Source organism: Equus caballus, chromosome 25 (assembly GCF_041296265.1).
Source record: "Equus caballus isolate H_3958 breed thoroughbred chromosome 25, TB-T2T, whole genome shotgun sequence".
In the NCBI taxonomy this organism is placed as follows: domain Eukaryota; kingdom Metazoa; phylum Chordata; class Mammalia; order Perissodactyla; family Equidae; genus Equus; species Equus caballus.
In genome coordinates, this window is record NC_091708.1 from 12,294,929 (window position 1) to 12,310,940 (window position 16,012).

At 47.7% G+C, this 16,012-nt stretch overlaps 1 protein-coding gene, 1 long non-coding RNA gene and 1 pseudogene across 2 annotated transcripts in view; 2 read left to right on the forward strand and 1 right to left on the reverse strand.

Moving 5' to 3' along the window:
* LOC111770652 (uncharacterized) overlaps window positions 1–2,364 on the reverse strand; it is a 26,907-nt gene extending 24,543 nt beyond the window's left edge. The window contains exons 1-2 of the long non-coding RNA XR_011432438.1: window positions 1,657–2,364; window positions 340–422 (exon numbers count right to left, since the gene is read on the reverse strand). This is a non-coding gene — a long non-coding RNA (uncharacterized lncRNA). The remainder of the gene's footprint in view (window positions 1–339; window positions 423–1,656) is intronic.
* SPATA31F3 (SPATA31 subfamily F member 3) lies at window positions 2,361–8,606 on the forward strand. Its single transcript, XM_005605996.4, has 6 exons — window positions 2,361–2,598; window positions 3,093–3,138; window positions 3,673–3,733; window positions 4,774–4,876; window positions 4,974–5,136; window positions 8,090–8,606. Exons 1-6 carry the CDS (start codon window positions 2,455–2,457, stop codon window positions 8,524–8,526), a joined length of 954 nt encoding a protein of 317 aa, XP_005606053.2. The 5' UTR covers window positions 2,361–2,454; the 3' UTR covers window positions 8,527–8,606.
* On the forward strand, window positions 6,178–7,672 carry LOC138920826 (protein SPATA31F1-like; annotated as a pseudogene).
* Window positions 8,607–16,012: the final 7,406 nt, after the last annotated feature.

Consider the following 16,012-nt stretch of genomic DNA (forward strand, 5'->3'; position numbering starts at 1 on the left):
AGTAACAAGCTTGTACTCAAGGCCTGCTCTGCAGGAGGGCGTAAGATTGTCCTTCGCTCTAACTCCCCAGCTCTGAGGCAGGGCTGCGTGAGTGGCTAGAGAGAAGTTTGCAGCAGAAGGTTCTGACGGCTTCGTGTCATCCTCTTGGTGACTGTGGGTAACCTGTGAGGTAAATAGTGCACCGGCTGGAGCAGGCACGATGTCTGCAGAACTTGATGGCTTGGCCTGGGCAGGAGGTCAGGCTAATGGGAGACTGCGAGCTGCGGCAGCGGCATAGAAGGCAGCAGCCGCTGCAGGAAGCAGGAGCTGGTGGGGTAGGAGATGCCATGTTCTACTCACCTCCTCTTCATCCCACTGGCGAGGGAGACAGGCCCACCCTAAGGTTCTGGGGATGGCCGAACGCTCAACGCCTGATGCTGGACCTATGAGAAAGACATCATAGTGTCACAGCCCAGGGGAGGAGGACACCAAGCACCGTGTAGGCCCACTGGGTCAGGCTCATGGGGATCAGAACTGTTGCAGCAGCAGCTGCAGGTGGCGGGGGCAGGGAGGGTAGGAACAACAGAAATAACGAAGGATTCAAGCTGCTCTGTGGGTATCTTGACCTGCCTCTAAGAAGCTGCTGTGAGCTGCTTTTTAACTGATTTTTGTTAACCTGTCATTCAGTGCTCTTTGGCTGAAAGAGTCATCCCCTTCCCGTATTACGGAATTTGCAAGTTCAGGAAACGTGTTGAACTGTCTCCAATTCGTCCCGTCTTCAGAGTGAGACTCTTCTTAAATGATCTTAAATGTAAGGACCTGTTTGGTTTTATTTTAGTCTCTATTTAAGGACATCTAAGAAAAACATTCACTAATCCGTTTCTCTGTCAAATCATTTTCACAATATTCTACCTTCTAGCTAGTAAAAAATCCCTCATGCTAATGACTGGATTTTTGGGCCTTTTGTTTTTTAAATTGTGGTAAAATATACTTAACATAGAATTTACTGTTTTGACCATTTTTAAGTGTACATTTCATTGTCATTAACTACATTCACAATGTTGTGCAACCATTACCACTATCCATTTTCAGAAATTTTCATCATCCCAAAGAGAAACTGTGTACCCACTAAGTAATAGCTCCCTACCCCTTTGTTCCCCATCCCCTGGGAAGGTTTGTTCTTGATTCATGTGAATTAGTCTTGTCTTTGAAACTAGATTTTTAAGTGTCTTGAGAGCAGGCAGGTAACACGACTCAAATGTCTTTGTGCCTTTGACCCTGCCCAGCTCAGGGGTGAGCACAGACTGAATGCTCGCCACAGGTGTTCAGTGGTGGACTGGATGCTGGGGGAAGGACCAAGTAGCCTCTTTAGAGATTTTGAGCCTAAGAATTTTGGGGCTGTGGGACCGCTCTGATCAGGGCGAGAACTTCTTAAGGAAAATCCAAAGTCCTGGAGTGTTGGAGGCAAATCACAGTGTCGATGGGGCCATGAAGTTAACATTAACATGTGGATCAGTGGACACAGGAGCGATGGGTACTGAGGTTGAACAGAAAAAAGCTTTCCCTGCCTAAAGGTGCTCAAATTCAGATTTTCATAAAACGCTCAGCCAAACATTGCAACCACGGTGTGTTCAACTGAAGAGCCACAAGTTTGTGGCCCTTAATCAAAAGCCTTACCAATAACCCATCTCCGTGGGTGGGCAGGATGCTCTAAGATCTGTAGAGGCTGTTCTGGAAAATCCAGCTTCAGAAGTGAGCCTCATCTTGGGCCTCCATGGAAGGCATTGTTTACGTTTCTTCTCACCTGTCTCAAGCTTGACCACAGGCTGAAAGGAGTCCTTATTTAACTCTCAGGAAGCTATTTAAGAGGACAGCGGCTGTGTCCCTTCCTTCCCACATCGGACATGGTCCTCTTCCTGAACCTCTAGATACTGCCCACCTTACTACCTGTGACGTCAGAACCCCCACTTCCTAAGACTTCACAAGACAACGTGTGCCCCATCCTCTTGTGTGTGTCTTAGTTACCTTCCCAGCACAGGTGATGTAGGTCATGGAGTTCCTCTGGCCTAGCCACTCTCTCTCTTATAGGGCATGCAGTGTTCATAAAGACTCAGTTATCTGGGGGTAGATGCCAGACTATGGTCTTAAGGAGACAGCTGAACCATCAGGGTAAAGGGACTAGAGAGACATGAAAGAGTGTATGCTGCCTGTGACCTTGGCACCTTTAGGCTCAGGCTCTGCAACCCATGCAGACAACCAGTCACCCTCATCTTAACACCGAGTCACATGAGCTTTCCTGGACAGATAAAGGTCGGTGATGCTGTGCGTGTCCTGGGAAACAGGAGGGCTTTGTGCTCAGTCTGGTACTCTGGTTCCATCTTCTGTGAGGCAGGGATGACAAAGTCTAGAATGTGGAGTCATTAGGTTCCAAGACCCTGAAAGCCTAGGGAGAGGATGGCTAGTGAGGCTTAGATTATGCTGAGCCCCACCTTTGTTCTGTGGGATGCTGGGCGTCCCTTATACACTTACGGCTCCATCATCATTATTGCATTAATTATGTGGCAGGTGAAAAAGAGATACCGAGAATTAAGATTGGGACCTACCAGGAGCTGTTCCCAGGTAGGGAAACACTATGACTATGACTGAACTAATTAAACCTCAAACAAGATTTATCCCCTCACTTTCTCTTGTTACCCTTACCCCGTGCTTTTTTATGGGGGTTTCCTCACTGGATCGCAGAACAGCTCCAAATATGGCTCCTCCTTCTGGCTGGTAGACATTGAGGGCTGTGAGTGGCTAATGTTCTTCGTCTACTAGACCACCCATCCGTTCATCTGTTCCCCTTTTGCTCCTATCTGATTCTGATCTCCCCGTGGAACTTGTTCAGGGAATGGGGGTGGAGGTATCAGCTATGGAAGCCTCGAAATGAATCAGAAATAAGAAGAGAGAGGAAATGAAGGGGTGGAAAAGGCAGAGTAGGGAAAAGAAAGGTGGGAGAATGTAGAAAATTGGAACACAGAAGAAGTTTGGGAAATATTTGAGGGTTGTGTCTCGTTTTAGACATGAAAAGAAAAGGGTGCCCCAGCTTCACGCACTAACTTTTTGTCTTTAAGTGTCACCGGAGACTCAAACAAAGGGGCCAAGAAAGAACGTCACGAGGTAAAGTCCCGGTCTCTGCCCTGACTCCCCTGCCCGTGGGCGAGGGTCCCTTGGATCTGGTCCTTCTATGACCGCTGGTGCCGGGAGCCCGGCACTGTCACCACTGAAGGCTCTGACCCCCCAAGTTGACAAATTCTCCCGGAAGACTTTCTTGGGTGGGAGATCAGAGGCTGGGAATGTTCCCAAATTCCCCACCTTACCCCCCAGGAGCGAGAAATTAGGAAGTAGGGCACAAATCCTTAATTGTGGTCATTTACTCATTTTATGACCCTGTGGAAGTCACTTCATCCCTCAGCCTTGTCATCCATGAAATGGGTGTCTGAGGCTCCTGCCTCACTCACAGTGTGGTTGTGAAGATCGGAGGAGATTAGGGCCGGGACAGCGCGTCATAACCGGTGAAGTCGTCTGCAGTCATGCCTTAGAGCACTGACTGTTGGCGTTTCCAGTCTCCTCTCATTTGAAGGCTGTCAGCTTCCTCTAGTACGTCCCTGAGTTCTCCCGGATTCCATGTAACACTGTCTCCTGGTTTCTCAGCTGGGAGACTTTCCAGGGAAGAAGCTGAGAGGCCGATGGAGCTGCTCTCTCTTATGAAAAGGTAATCTCTTGCTCTCTGCCGTCTCCCAGCTCCCAGCCTGGCCTGTGATGATTTCTCTGCTTGGTCAGAGGCAGGGATGAGGAGAAGGATCATGGCTGGGAGGGAGCCAGACACAGCGGAGGCTGTAGCACCAGTTGAGAGGGTCCTGGAGCAGAGGGGGTCAGATGTCTCAGGAGGGAAGAGTCTCCAGTTCTGTCCTGGGTTGGGCTCACAGTGGTCCTGGGATTCAGGATTTCACTAGTGCGTAATTTGTAAAAGACCCTACATGGGTTTGCACTCAGCCACAAGACAAGTTATCCGGTCAAGAGAATGATAAATAAGTGCATGAATGCGTCATCATTGTCATGTTCTCTTTGCAGCTGTGCCCTTTCAAGAGCAGACCCCTTGGAGTCTGGCTGGACTCTACCGATCTTACCTCCTCTGCTGCTGGCCTCGGGGGCGCCAGTTCCTGGGACAGCCCTCAGACAGGAGCCTGTCATCTTACCCTCTTCTTAAGATCTCTAGACAATGGGATTGGCTCCCAGGAGATGCTGAGGACAGCAGCAGGGACACCCCATAGTCCCCGGAAGGCAGAGTTCCCAAAAGGACCTCATTTCCCACAGTTTGAAAATACTGAACACCAGGCTGTGGCCTCCTTAGCCCCAAATGAGACTGACTCCAGGTTCCACCTGGTGATGGACCTGATGATGCCCCATCACCTGGCCATCAGCCCCCCTATCTGCCTTGTTCCCTTCTCCTGGTTCAGCTTCTCAACACAGGTCAGCAGTGAACTCACCCCACCCCCCAGTCTCTCATGGCCCTGTGCGCCCATGGGTTGTCTGAGATCCTGCCCCACGAGCCCCAGAACCTCTGCCCAGCCCACCACAACTTGCCAAATGGCACTGTCCTAGGAAGAAAAGTAGGTGGGTAAACCCCAGGGGGTGCAGACCCCAGGGCTTACAGGACCGGGGGAGGACAGGGCCAGTCTCCAGGGCATACTCTTCCAAAGACTCCCATGTCACTCCATCAGGAAAAAATGGTTGCCGTGTTTCCCTTCCCAGCCAGGGCTGGCTTCCTGAGGAGGGAAGTGTGCGGCGGTTGCTGTGTGAAGACCCCTCGTGCCCCATCTGCAATGCTGTGGCTCTGGAGATCCAGCAGTTGCTGGTGGGTGAGAACCCTGATCTCCCCCACATCATCGGGGCCATCACAGGGCTCCTCTTGCCCAGAGATTTTGTCCACGTCTCATCTCTCTTTTGAACAGAGTCAGGGTTCACCACATTGGGACCTGGGGCAGGGATCTCAAGTGCCAGATGTGTCCTGGGACACGGGAGCTCTGTCTTCTTCAAGCCTTGAGAAGCCTGGGACTCCTGTGAAGCAGCAGAGCAAGGGGAAGAGCAACTCCGAATGTGTGCTGGAGAAACCAGGTCAGCAGCCCTTGAATACCTGAGTCCCTTTCTTTCCCTGAACCCAGAGCTCAAGACCCTCAAAGCCCCCATGGCCTTGCACTCCCTTCACCTGCTGTTCCTATGTCCCCAATGCCCTGAGGTATCTTTAAGGGCAGGCATACAAATGCATGCATTTCTACACCGGAGGGCTCCCAAGATCTATGGAAGAGCTCCCATGGCAGCTTATGTCACATGCCCCAAATATTTTCCATGCCTGAGGGGAAAACCATCATTTCTTTCATCATGAATGGCACCTCTTAGGCCTCTGTTGAAAGATGGGCTTTTGTCTCCCTGACCTGGGGCTCATGGGAGGTCAGCCAGTTACTCAAACTCTCTGGGTTTCTGAAGGATCCACTCTGGACCCAGAACAAGTCCCACTGCAAGCAAGTCCCAAACTGCATGGCTGTGGCTCTACTGTAGACCACCTTTCAGTCTCTAAGTGGCCTCTGTCCATTGCCTGGGGGACCCGCTGGGCCTTGGTGTGCCATCTGCAGCAGAAACACAGCTACCTTTCTATGGTTCCTCTTTCCTACAGGGTGAATCCCTGGCCCGCCCCTGGAGATCTCTGCACCAAGGGGAGCCCCAGTCCCTTTCCTTCACTGATTTCTTCTTCATTCCATACTGTATGAAATTTCCTCCACCTCAGTTAGCCTACCTTCTTCCCACATTCCTGAATTTGAGCTTCTCCAGCTGACTCTCAACAAGCCCTATCAATGTCCCATTTCCTGCTCTGACCAAGGGTGAAGTGTTGGAGTAGCACCTGCTGCAAAGGCAGCTCCAGCTTCGATGGGGCTTGCCAGCTGGTGATCCAAGATCTCTGTAGATGCAGAGAACCATACATCGCCTCTGTAGATGCAGGGAACCAGGAGACATGTTGTGACCTGTCCCTTGGGACCCAGGGGCCCACCTGTTTGGGGAAGCCCATTTCAGTCCTTGAGAAGGAGGTCATGTCTCCCTGGAGCATGCCCAAAGCTGCTGGGTTCCACCCTCAGAAGGGGTTGATTAGCAGGCTGATTCACCATGCTGGGGTGGCCCCAGAAGATCCAGCAGGCCATCCAGTTCCTCCTGCCCCATACTGAGCTGCAGCGTCTGCCCCAGGGCAGCACACTGACCAGTGTGAGTGTCCCTTGGCCTGCAGGCCCAGAGACCAGTGAGATAGTGACAAGTTCTGATCCCCTGTGGCAGCAGGGCCAGTCCACAGTTGCTCTCCTAGGCCACGCAGAGCCACACCGACTACAAATGTGGGAAGATCTGCTAGGGCATTGTCCCTGCCCACATCTGCAGCTGTTGGGGTGCAAATCACTGGGTCTGCAGCATTCCAGGGGCCCTGGCAGCAACTTGGGTCCCTTGCACCCTGGAAAGTAAGCCCCTAGATGTGGAGAAAGCAATTACCCCTGCATGGATCAGGACATGACACCCTGAACACTGAGAGGGCTTGAGCAGAAGCAGCAAGCCTCACCAGATGCTATCACTGCTTGCCCTGATCAGCACCTGCCTGGGTGCTCTCCCAGGGAGTCGCCAAGAAACTGGAGACAAGTTTTGGCCTTCCTGTCAGGGCTGCTGGCTCTTTACTATGTGGCTCTTTCCAAGGCCATGGCCTGGATCTGCATCACAGAGATGGTGCGTGGGCCTGTTGGGGCCCATCAGAGCCTCTGGCTCAATCTCATCTAAATAGCAATGTCTGTATCCTGGGCCAGGCTTTCAAGATGCCAATGAGACTTGTGCAGATGGTGCACAAGTGGTGCAGACTGAAGCACAGGTCAGTGGGGGTGGTGTCTCTAGAGAGTCAGACAGATTCTGCTCGCCCCTATGCACTCAAGACATCCATCTCGGCCAAATTAATTTTTAGCTGAAAAAGAAATTGTTGGGGATACATTTAGGATGTCTCATAAAGATTAAGGAGTCCTGGGAACAAAGTGTGGCTGTCCCATGGAATATCTGTGCCTAGGAGTCTAAGCAACCAAGGGAAAACATTGCTGCAGAAACTCCCCATCCCACCAGGCATCCCATGTGCCCCAGAAAGGTCCACCTTAAAGAGGAGCTTGCAGTTAAACTAAGGCAGTGCAGCAGAACCAAAAGAGAGCTAGTTCCAGAGCAATCCTCTCGGTTCTGCCCCCTGGGCCTTCAGGGGCTCACAACCCAGTGGGGACACAACAGAGGCCCAGGTGCTTTGTGTACAGCTGGAGACCAGTGAGAGCAACCCCAGCCTGGAGGAGCCCTGGACCCCTGAGCCCCAGGCCTCTGAAAGGGTGAGGACAACCCCTACCCCAGCAGAGAAAACAGAGGACCCAGGGAAACTCAGAGCAGCAGAGAATCACAGAGAAGGAGATGCCGTGCTGAGGCTCTCCTCAAGCAGAGAGCATCTCCTCTCCAAGGTCAGGGGCCAGGAGGGACACTTCTAAGGAGAACCTCCAGAGCCCCTGACTTCCCAAATGTATCTCCAGGATCTTTCCCTGGTAGAATTTTAGTTTGGCCAAGATGGTTGCCTTGAGTGAGCAGGGACTAGCCAGGATCTGTCTGGATCTATAGAGCCACCATCTCTATCCTTTCAGCTTACTGCTCCCTGTCAGCACCTTTACCAGCTTCTCCCTCACCTTGAGCTCCTAGAGCATCCTCCAGGATTCCTTGGGACAAAAGGACCAGATAAGAATGGTCTGCAAGGCTGTTAGAGCAAGCTAAATGACCTCACCCAAACAAGGATTCCTGAGAATGCCAAGTCTGGAGTGCCCAGAGCTTAAAGGGCCAGACCTTACAGGACCAACTTACTCCATCATTTGCTGGGCCAGATTTTGCAAGTCCAGCATTTGAAGGGGCCACATTTTTCAGATCCAAACTGTTTAGGTCCAAAATTTGTAGGGTCACACTTTCTAGGGCCAAGAGCTGCAGGGTCTGGTAAAGGCAGCTCATACTCACAAGTGCCTCACCCTTCCAGAAGCTGCAGAAGCTGGCTTGGGAAATAAGATGATGTACATTCCACACTGGATTAACCCCGAGATGAAAGGTCAAGGGCCTGAGGAACACATTCTCCTCTCTAAGAACGAGACGGTGGCCAAAACCACAACAAAAAAGGTTTTGAAGAGTGCACCTCCCACCAAAGACCCGGTGAGGGGAGCTAAGCTGGAGAAGACAGCACAGGAGGAGGGCATGACCTTCTTCGATGCCCCTACTTCCTTCAGTCCAGCCACTCCTGGTTCCTGTGCCTTTCACAGCAGCTCCAAGCACCATCCTCAGCTGACTTATGCCACTCAACCAGAAAATCCATCCCAGGTCTCAACTTTCACCTCAGCAGAAGGCACTGGTCTATACAAGGAGAATTCCCATTCCAGGGAAAAACAGTTCAGAGGTTCCCAAACCTCTGCATCCCCCTGAAAAAGACTGTCATCATTATTTCCATTAACGTGCAGGTGATGCAGGACCCTGTCCAAATATACTTTATACCCCTGAGCAAAGAACTGCCTGTTTGTGCCTCCTTATTTTCAATGTGATACGTGATGGAGAGGGTGGAGGAGGGAGGCAGTACTTCTCATGTGGTATAGGAGGTTAACCCCACATTTCAGATGGGCCAGATTCCACACAACTCTTTCAGCCCCACCCTGGACTGTGGATCAAGGGGCTTGAGAAGAGAAGGAAGACCCTTGTCTAAGGCACATTGAAGGTAAAGGTCAGGCTTGAATTCTTTCATGGCTTCCCATGAAAGGGAAGCTTCAGAGGAGCAATGTGGGCATGATGATAGTCCAGAGGGAGTGGCCAGGAACCCAGTGCATTCCTGGCCCACAGGCACAATTCATCAATAGCTTCTCTATGTGCCCACAGTCTGGAGGGAAGGTTTTAGAGGAGTGTCACGGGGCTCCATCCTTGAGATGCTTTGTGTTTATCCAAAGCACACGGAGAATATGACAGATGTCAGAAGCAAAGGAGAGCATCTCCCCTCTCTGTGCCCTGTTGTCACTGATTAGCTCTTTAAGGGGTAACCCATCTGGGAGCCTGCTGGAGCCCTGCCACCCGTTCAACCCCCATTGCCTTTCAGCTGCGTGGAATAAATGCCTCCTACAATGAAGCTCAGTTGATGAGAAGGTCTCCAAAAGGGTCACAATATAAACGCCTTTCAGCTGAGTCTTGCATTCAACAATTAACAATTCAAATACTCGAATACCTATTGTCTTCCAGAAACTATGTAGACACTAGGGACACCATAGTGTCCCTATGGGACAGGGACTCATTTCCATGGAGCTTGTGGAACCATGGAGTCAACAGTCAAGTCAAAAATCACTGAAAGCAATGTGAAAGAGCTGGTTAGAAAAAGTAGATGGAATGCAAAGGAAGGCACGTCACCTAATTTGGGGTGGTGTTCATGGCAATTTTCCTGGAAGAGCTGATATGTAGACTGAGTTTGAAATGTTTGAGGGATAAGAATGGCATTGCCACGCTGGAGAATGGATGGCATTCACTCATCCCTTTTCCATTCTTTCAACTAATATTGAGCACCTACTACATGCCAGGCACTGGTGTAGACACTGGGAAGACAGCAGTGAACAAAAGAGGAAAAAACCTGTCCCCAAGGAGCTTAGGTTGATGGTGCACTAGGAAAGGAGATTAAAAAAGCATAGTAAAAATATAGTCTGTAGAAGGTGACCAAATGTATGCAAGAAACCTGGGTAAGAGGTTTGGGGAAGACTTAGGTGGGGTGCAGTTTTAAGCAGGGAGTTCAGGGCAGGTCTTACTAAGAAATTAATGCATGAGCATGCACTAGTGGGAGGTGAGAGGGTAAACCACACGGATGACTAAGGAAGAGCATTCCAGTCAGAAATTATAGCTAATGCAGATGTCTGGAGGCTGGAGCATGCCGAGCCTATTCCAAGGAACAAGGACAGTGAGCCTGACGCCAAGTAATCAGGGGAGAATGTCACAGAGGATGAGGTCAGAGCAGTAAAAGGGCCAGATGGGGTGAGGCCCAGAAGGTCATTGCAAGATGTTAACTCTTCCTTTGAGTAAACTAGGAGCTGTTTGAGGGTCTGCTTAGATATGAATTATGTTTTAAAAGGATCACTTAGGCTGTGGTGCTAATAACAGAGTATTGGAGGTATAGACTTGGGTAGAAGCAAGGATATTAGTTATGAGGTTACTCCAGCAATGGTAGCAGTAGAGGAGATAGAACTGATTAGATGCTGGAATCATTCTGAAGGTAGAGATAACAGGACTTATTGATAGATTGGATGTGGATAGTTGGAGTAAAAAGAAATCAAGGATGACACGAGGTTTTTGGCCTAAACAACTGGGAAGATGGAGTGGCCATGAACCGCTATGAGAAATACTATGACTGGAATAGAGTGGTATATGTGACTGGGTGGTGGTGGTGGTGGTGGTGGTGGTGGGATAATCAGGAAGTCACTTCTGTACAGTTAGAGATGGATATTGGACATACAAGTGTACATGTTGATTAGACAATTTGGGCATATGACCCTGGAGTTGAGGAAAGTCCAGGCTTTAGGGAGGCAAACAGACAGCTAGATAAATAGATATACATAGATGATAGGTAGATAGATGATAGATAGATAGATAGAAAGATAGATAGATAGACGGATATATTTAAAACTATGAACCATGAGACTGGGCTGTGGAGGCAGATAAATTATTACAACAGTGTGATGAGTCCTGTGCTGTGTGGGTCCTGCTGCAGGAAGAAGTACTCAGCTGATGAGGAGGGTCACATAAAGGGTCACAATAAAAATGACCTTGAGAGGCATCTTGCACTCAACAATTAAAATATCTGAGTACTTACTGTGTTCTAGGAAGAATGCCAGACACAATAGTCACCAAGACTCGTCTCCATGGAGGTTATGATCTCATGGGGTAGACAGTGTCACATGCCCAAACTACCTAGTAAAAATATACACTCGGATGTCCAATATTCATCTCAAAAGTAAACTCCTGATTCCCTCCTCTGCCCGCCTCCCCACCCCCCAATCACACATACTAAACCTGCTCCAATTGCAGTATTTCCCATATCAGTTAATGGCACCTCTCTTGCCAGTTTTTCAGATCAAAAACATTGGTGTCATCCTTGACTTTTGTTTCTAACAGTTCACTCCAATCCATCTGTAAATCCTGTGGTCTCTACCTTCAGAATGAATCTGGAATACGACCACTTCCCACCTCCTCTGCTGCTCTGATTACAGCAATAGTATCATAACCAATCTTTCCCCTTCTTCCTGAGACCATACCTGCAACAGTCTATTCTCAATACAGAAGCCTGATGGTGCTCAGGGTAGGTCTTAGCTGTAGATCATAGATGGATAAATAGACAGACAGATGATAGATGTATATAAAACCATGAGACTAGTTAGATCATCAAGGGAATAAGTGTAAATGGAGAGATCTAAGAACTGGGCTCTGGGACTCTTCAATGTCAAGAAAGTGGGAAGAAAAGGAGGAACTCATAAGCAAAGGAGACTGAGAAGTAGTAGCCAATGAGTTAAGAGGAAAACCGGAAAAGTGTGGTATACTGGAAGCCGAGAGAGGAAAGTATTGCAAGGAGAAAGTGAGCAACTGCATGAAAAGTTGTGAATTGATCAAGTAAGATGAGGACTCGGAGTTGACCAGAGATTAAGCAACACAGAGATCACTTATGGCCTTGAGAAGAACAGACTCAGGAGAATGATGGAGGTGGAGGCATGACTGGAGTGGATTCAAGAGAGAATGGCAGGACATCAATTGGTGAGAGCAAGTATAATCAATTCCTTCCAGGATTTTGGTCCACAGAGGTGCAGAAAAATGAGGAAATATCTGGAGGGGGAAGTGGGATTCAGAAGGTTTTTAATAAAATAGATGGAAGACATGGCATGTTGGATGTCACTGGGAAAGATCCGGTTGAGAGAGATAATGATAATGTTGGAGGGCACAAGAGAACTGCTGAGCAACTTGGTGGTATAGGGGTCAGGGAGTGGGAGTGAATGCCCCAATAGTTAGCCTTGGAAAAAGCACAGTTGCTTTGCTGGTGGTAAATAGAAGGAAACATTAATGAGGTAAGACTTTGTATATCAGGAGAAGAAAGGTTTCTCTCACATGTAAGAGAGCGTGGGAAAAGACCCAGATGGGTGATTGAGGAGCTGAGAAGGGACCATGGCCAGGGCTGGGAGAAGGGTGTGGAGTACCAAAGCTGGAAAGCCAGAGGAAGAGAGAGATTCTGGAAGTTACCATGGCAAGTTTCTATTAGGGCCTAAGGAGTCAGTGGCCAACTGACATAAAAAGGTGGTTGAATGTGTTCTTGGAACACTGGAGCAGTGGGAGAGATCACAGAGAAAGCTGTAGATGCACAAAGCATGAGGAAGAGGATGGAGCCAGCAATGAAGAAAGAAGGCAGGTGTGGCATCCTAGTGTTCAGAGACCAGGGTGTTTGGGGGTGGGAGGTGAGGACTGGGAGGCAGAAAGACAAAGAAGGCCCTGAGTGGATGGATGGACCTCTGTTATCAACACCTCATGTCTCAGAAGGTGGCACCTCTGCATTCCCACCTTCTGACCTACCACAGAGGAGCCAAGAGCTGGAGGAAGTGCAAGAAGGGACGTAGCTTCCTTATGATGTGGTATAGGGGACCGTAGGATGCCCTGCCCTGATTCCCAAGGAAATCAAGGAAGACTCAATAATCCCATCAGACCAGAAGAAGGTGGGGACAGAACTCTCTTCCTCTGATAAACCCCAATACTTATCACAAAGTGTCCACTGCCAGCAGGATAAAGAAAAGCCATGATGGGAAGAAGCGTGAATGTGTCCCTCCTCTGAATGGTGACTCTGTGCTTAAGGGATGGGGCCCAGCCCCTCTTGTGGCCTCTAGGGAAAGGAGGCACAAGGCCCAGGCTTGTTAAGCCAACACCCTCCAGGTGTCTTCTAAAGCACCCCCAAAGATCACAGGAGGTCTTGTGACAGGTACATCTTCCTGCTTGGTGGAAGTTGGGCAGGAGCCACGTAGGAGGATGTCCTGGAGAAGGAATGTGACTCAGATGGGTCACAGGAGCATGAGGCGGGAAGCCAAGGTTAATGTGCACACATCCTGTCTTAGGCGGAGCAGGTCCTTCCCATAATCCCTCACAGGCTCCTACCTGCCCCAGCAGATTTCTGTCAAGGAAATTTCAGGCAACCGACCATCACGAGTGTTTGACTTTTTGCACCTGCTCACTCCACCTTAGCAGGGAGGTCATAGAATATGCTGGGCACAGGAATCAAATGTGTGAAACTTCATCTTGCTCTTGCTCAATCCTGTCATGCCAGCCTCTTCCAGCGGGGGACCGGCACTCCTTGAGCATGAGCCGTAACTCCCTGCCCTGTTGAATTTCCCAGCTTGTTGGAGATGCTCAGCCTCAAGGGCTCAGTTATCTCTGCTCGTCCACTCCAATTCTAGTCCCTCTCCTCTGTGGGTCTTTGGTAAGACATCCCCTGCCCCTAAATTCCTGCATCCTCTAAATCTCATCCTCCTTCCACAGCCTCATCTCTATTTCGGCTAACCTTCCCATCACCACCCTGTGCTTGCCCCTGCCTGTCCAGGCTGAATCCTTGGAAAGATGTTAATAATGTATGAACATAGTGAAAAAAACAAGTTACAAAAATATTCATATTTTAGTCTTATTTTTTAATATTAATAGACTTTATTTTTAGGGAAGTTTTAGGTTTGCAGAAATATTGAGCAGCAAGTACATAGAGCTCCCATATACCCCCTTCCTGCCCTTGGCCACATGCACAATTTCCCCTATAATTAACATCTTGGCATTTAGTGTGGTATATTTGTTACAACTGATGAGCCAATACTGATACATTATTATTAACTAAAGTTGATAGTTACATTAGGGTTCAGTCTGTGTTATACATGCTGTGGGTTTTGACCAGTATACTATTTCCAAAACTTTTTCATCCACCCAAACAGAAACTGTGCCCGTTAAACAATAACTTCCCATTTCCCCCATCTTACTCTAACACCTTGTAAGTTCTATTCTACTTTCTGTCTCTATCAATTTCCCTATTTTAAGTACTTCATATAAGTGGAATCATACAGTATTTGTCCTTTGTGTCTGGCTTATTTTGCTTAGCATAATGTGCTCAAGTTTAATCCATGTGGTAGCATGTATCAGAATTTAGCCTCTTTTCATGGCTGAGTAATACTCCCTTGTATGTATATATCACATTTTGTTTATCCATTCATTTGTTGATGGACACTTGGGTTGTTTCCACCTTTTGGCTATGGTGAAAAACGCTGCTATGAACGTTGGTATGCAAGTATCTGTTTGAGTCCCCGCTTTCAGTTCTTTTGGGGTATATACCTAGGAGTGGAATTCCTGGATGATATGGTGATTCTATGTCTAACTTTTATAGGAACTGCTGCCAGATTGTTTTCCACAGCAGTTGCACCATTTTACATTCCCACCAGCAAAGCGCAAGGATTCCAATTTTTCCACATTCTTGCCAACACGTTTTTTTCTTTTCTTTTAATAATAGCCATCCTGATGGCTACCATGTGAAATGACATCTCATTCTTGTTTTGATTTGCATTTCTCTAATGGCTAATGATATTGAGCATCTTTTCATGTGCTTATTGGCCATTTGTATATCTTCTTTGGAGAAATGTCTATTCAAGTCTGTTGCCCATTTTTGAATGGGGTTTTTTGTCTTCTGGTGGTTGACAACTGATTTTTTTTAAGACACACTTCCTTTGGCTTATAAAAATCAATTTTCACCTTATTATCCTATCATTTTCCACAGAAAACCACTGCCAAGAGTTTGCCGTATATTCTTTTGGTGTGTATATGCAAATGCAAACATGCATATATACACACAAGCATAAATATGAGAACGTACCATAGTACTCTTTTGTCATGTGTTTGCTGCTTTTTTCTAAACTCTTTGTGTTTAGGATTGATCTCCCCTGTAATGCAGATATATCTGCTTCGTCCCTTTAAATGCATTCTGTGTTTACCCAGATATTATCTCCCCCTAATTTCTCCTTTCAGAGGACAGGGTTCTTTGACCCACCGCAGTAACCAGAGGGTTTGATTTTCCTTGAGGGTCTTGGCCCATTTCTCCTAGCTCTGCAATGGGCCTCCTTTTCTTATTAGCTGTTGCTTCCTATAAATTTTCCTCTAAATACAGCAAGTAGACGGACAGTCCTCTTTTCTTCTCACAATTCCACAATTCATTCTCCCCCTTGTGTCACAGAGTCATTCCACAGTATGACATACAGTACCTACTATATTTCAAGCATTGCATAGACATGAGTCAGCAACATAGACATAAGCCCTGCCTTCCTGAAGCTTATAATGATGTATATATTTCCTTTTTCTTTATTTTTTGCTATATTTATTGTTTAATTTTAAATTTCCATCATGTCCTTAGGACAAATAAATGATTTCTGTCTTAGGGAAATCATAACCCTATTGGTGTGAAAATTTTTTAAATTTGTTTATTTTTTATTGAGGTAACAGTGGTTATATACATATCAGCTGTACAACATTATATTTCAACTTCTGTATAGACTACATCGTATTCACCACCAAAAGTCTAGTTGCCATTTATCACCATTCCCATGTGCCCCTTTATCACTTTCACCCACCCCCCACCCCCTTTCCCCTCTGGTAAGCACCAATCTGCTCTCCGAATCTATGTGTTTTTTATAGTCCACATGAGTGAAATCACAGTGTTTGGCTTTCTCCATCTAACTTATTTCACTTAGCGTAATACTTACAAGATCTATCAATTTTGTCACAAATGGTAATATTTCAGATTTATTATGGCTGGGTAGTATTCCATTTTATATATAGACCACATCTTTATCCATTCATCCATCGATAGGCACTTAGGTTGTTTCCAATTCTG

Coding starts and splice junctions, on each gene's coding strand:
- SPATA31F3 (XM_005605996.4), top strand. CDS start 2,455: ATGCTGAGCCCCACCTTTGTTCTGTGGGATGCTGGGCGTCCCTTATAC. Junction 4,877..4,973: donor TGGAGATCCAGCAGTTGCTG/GTGGGTGAGAAC, acceptor TCTTTTGAACAG/AGTCAGGGTTCACCACATTG. Junction 5,137..8,089: donor ATGTGTGCTGGAGAAACCAG/GTCAGCAGCCCT, acceptor TCACCCTTCCAG/AAGCTGCAGAAGCTGGCTTG.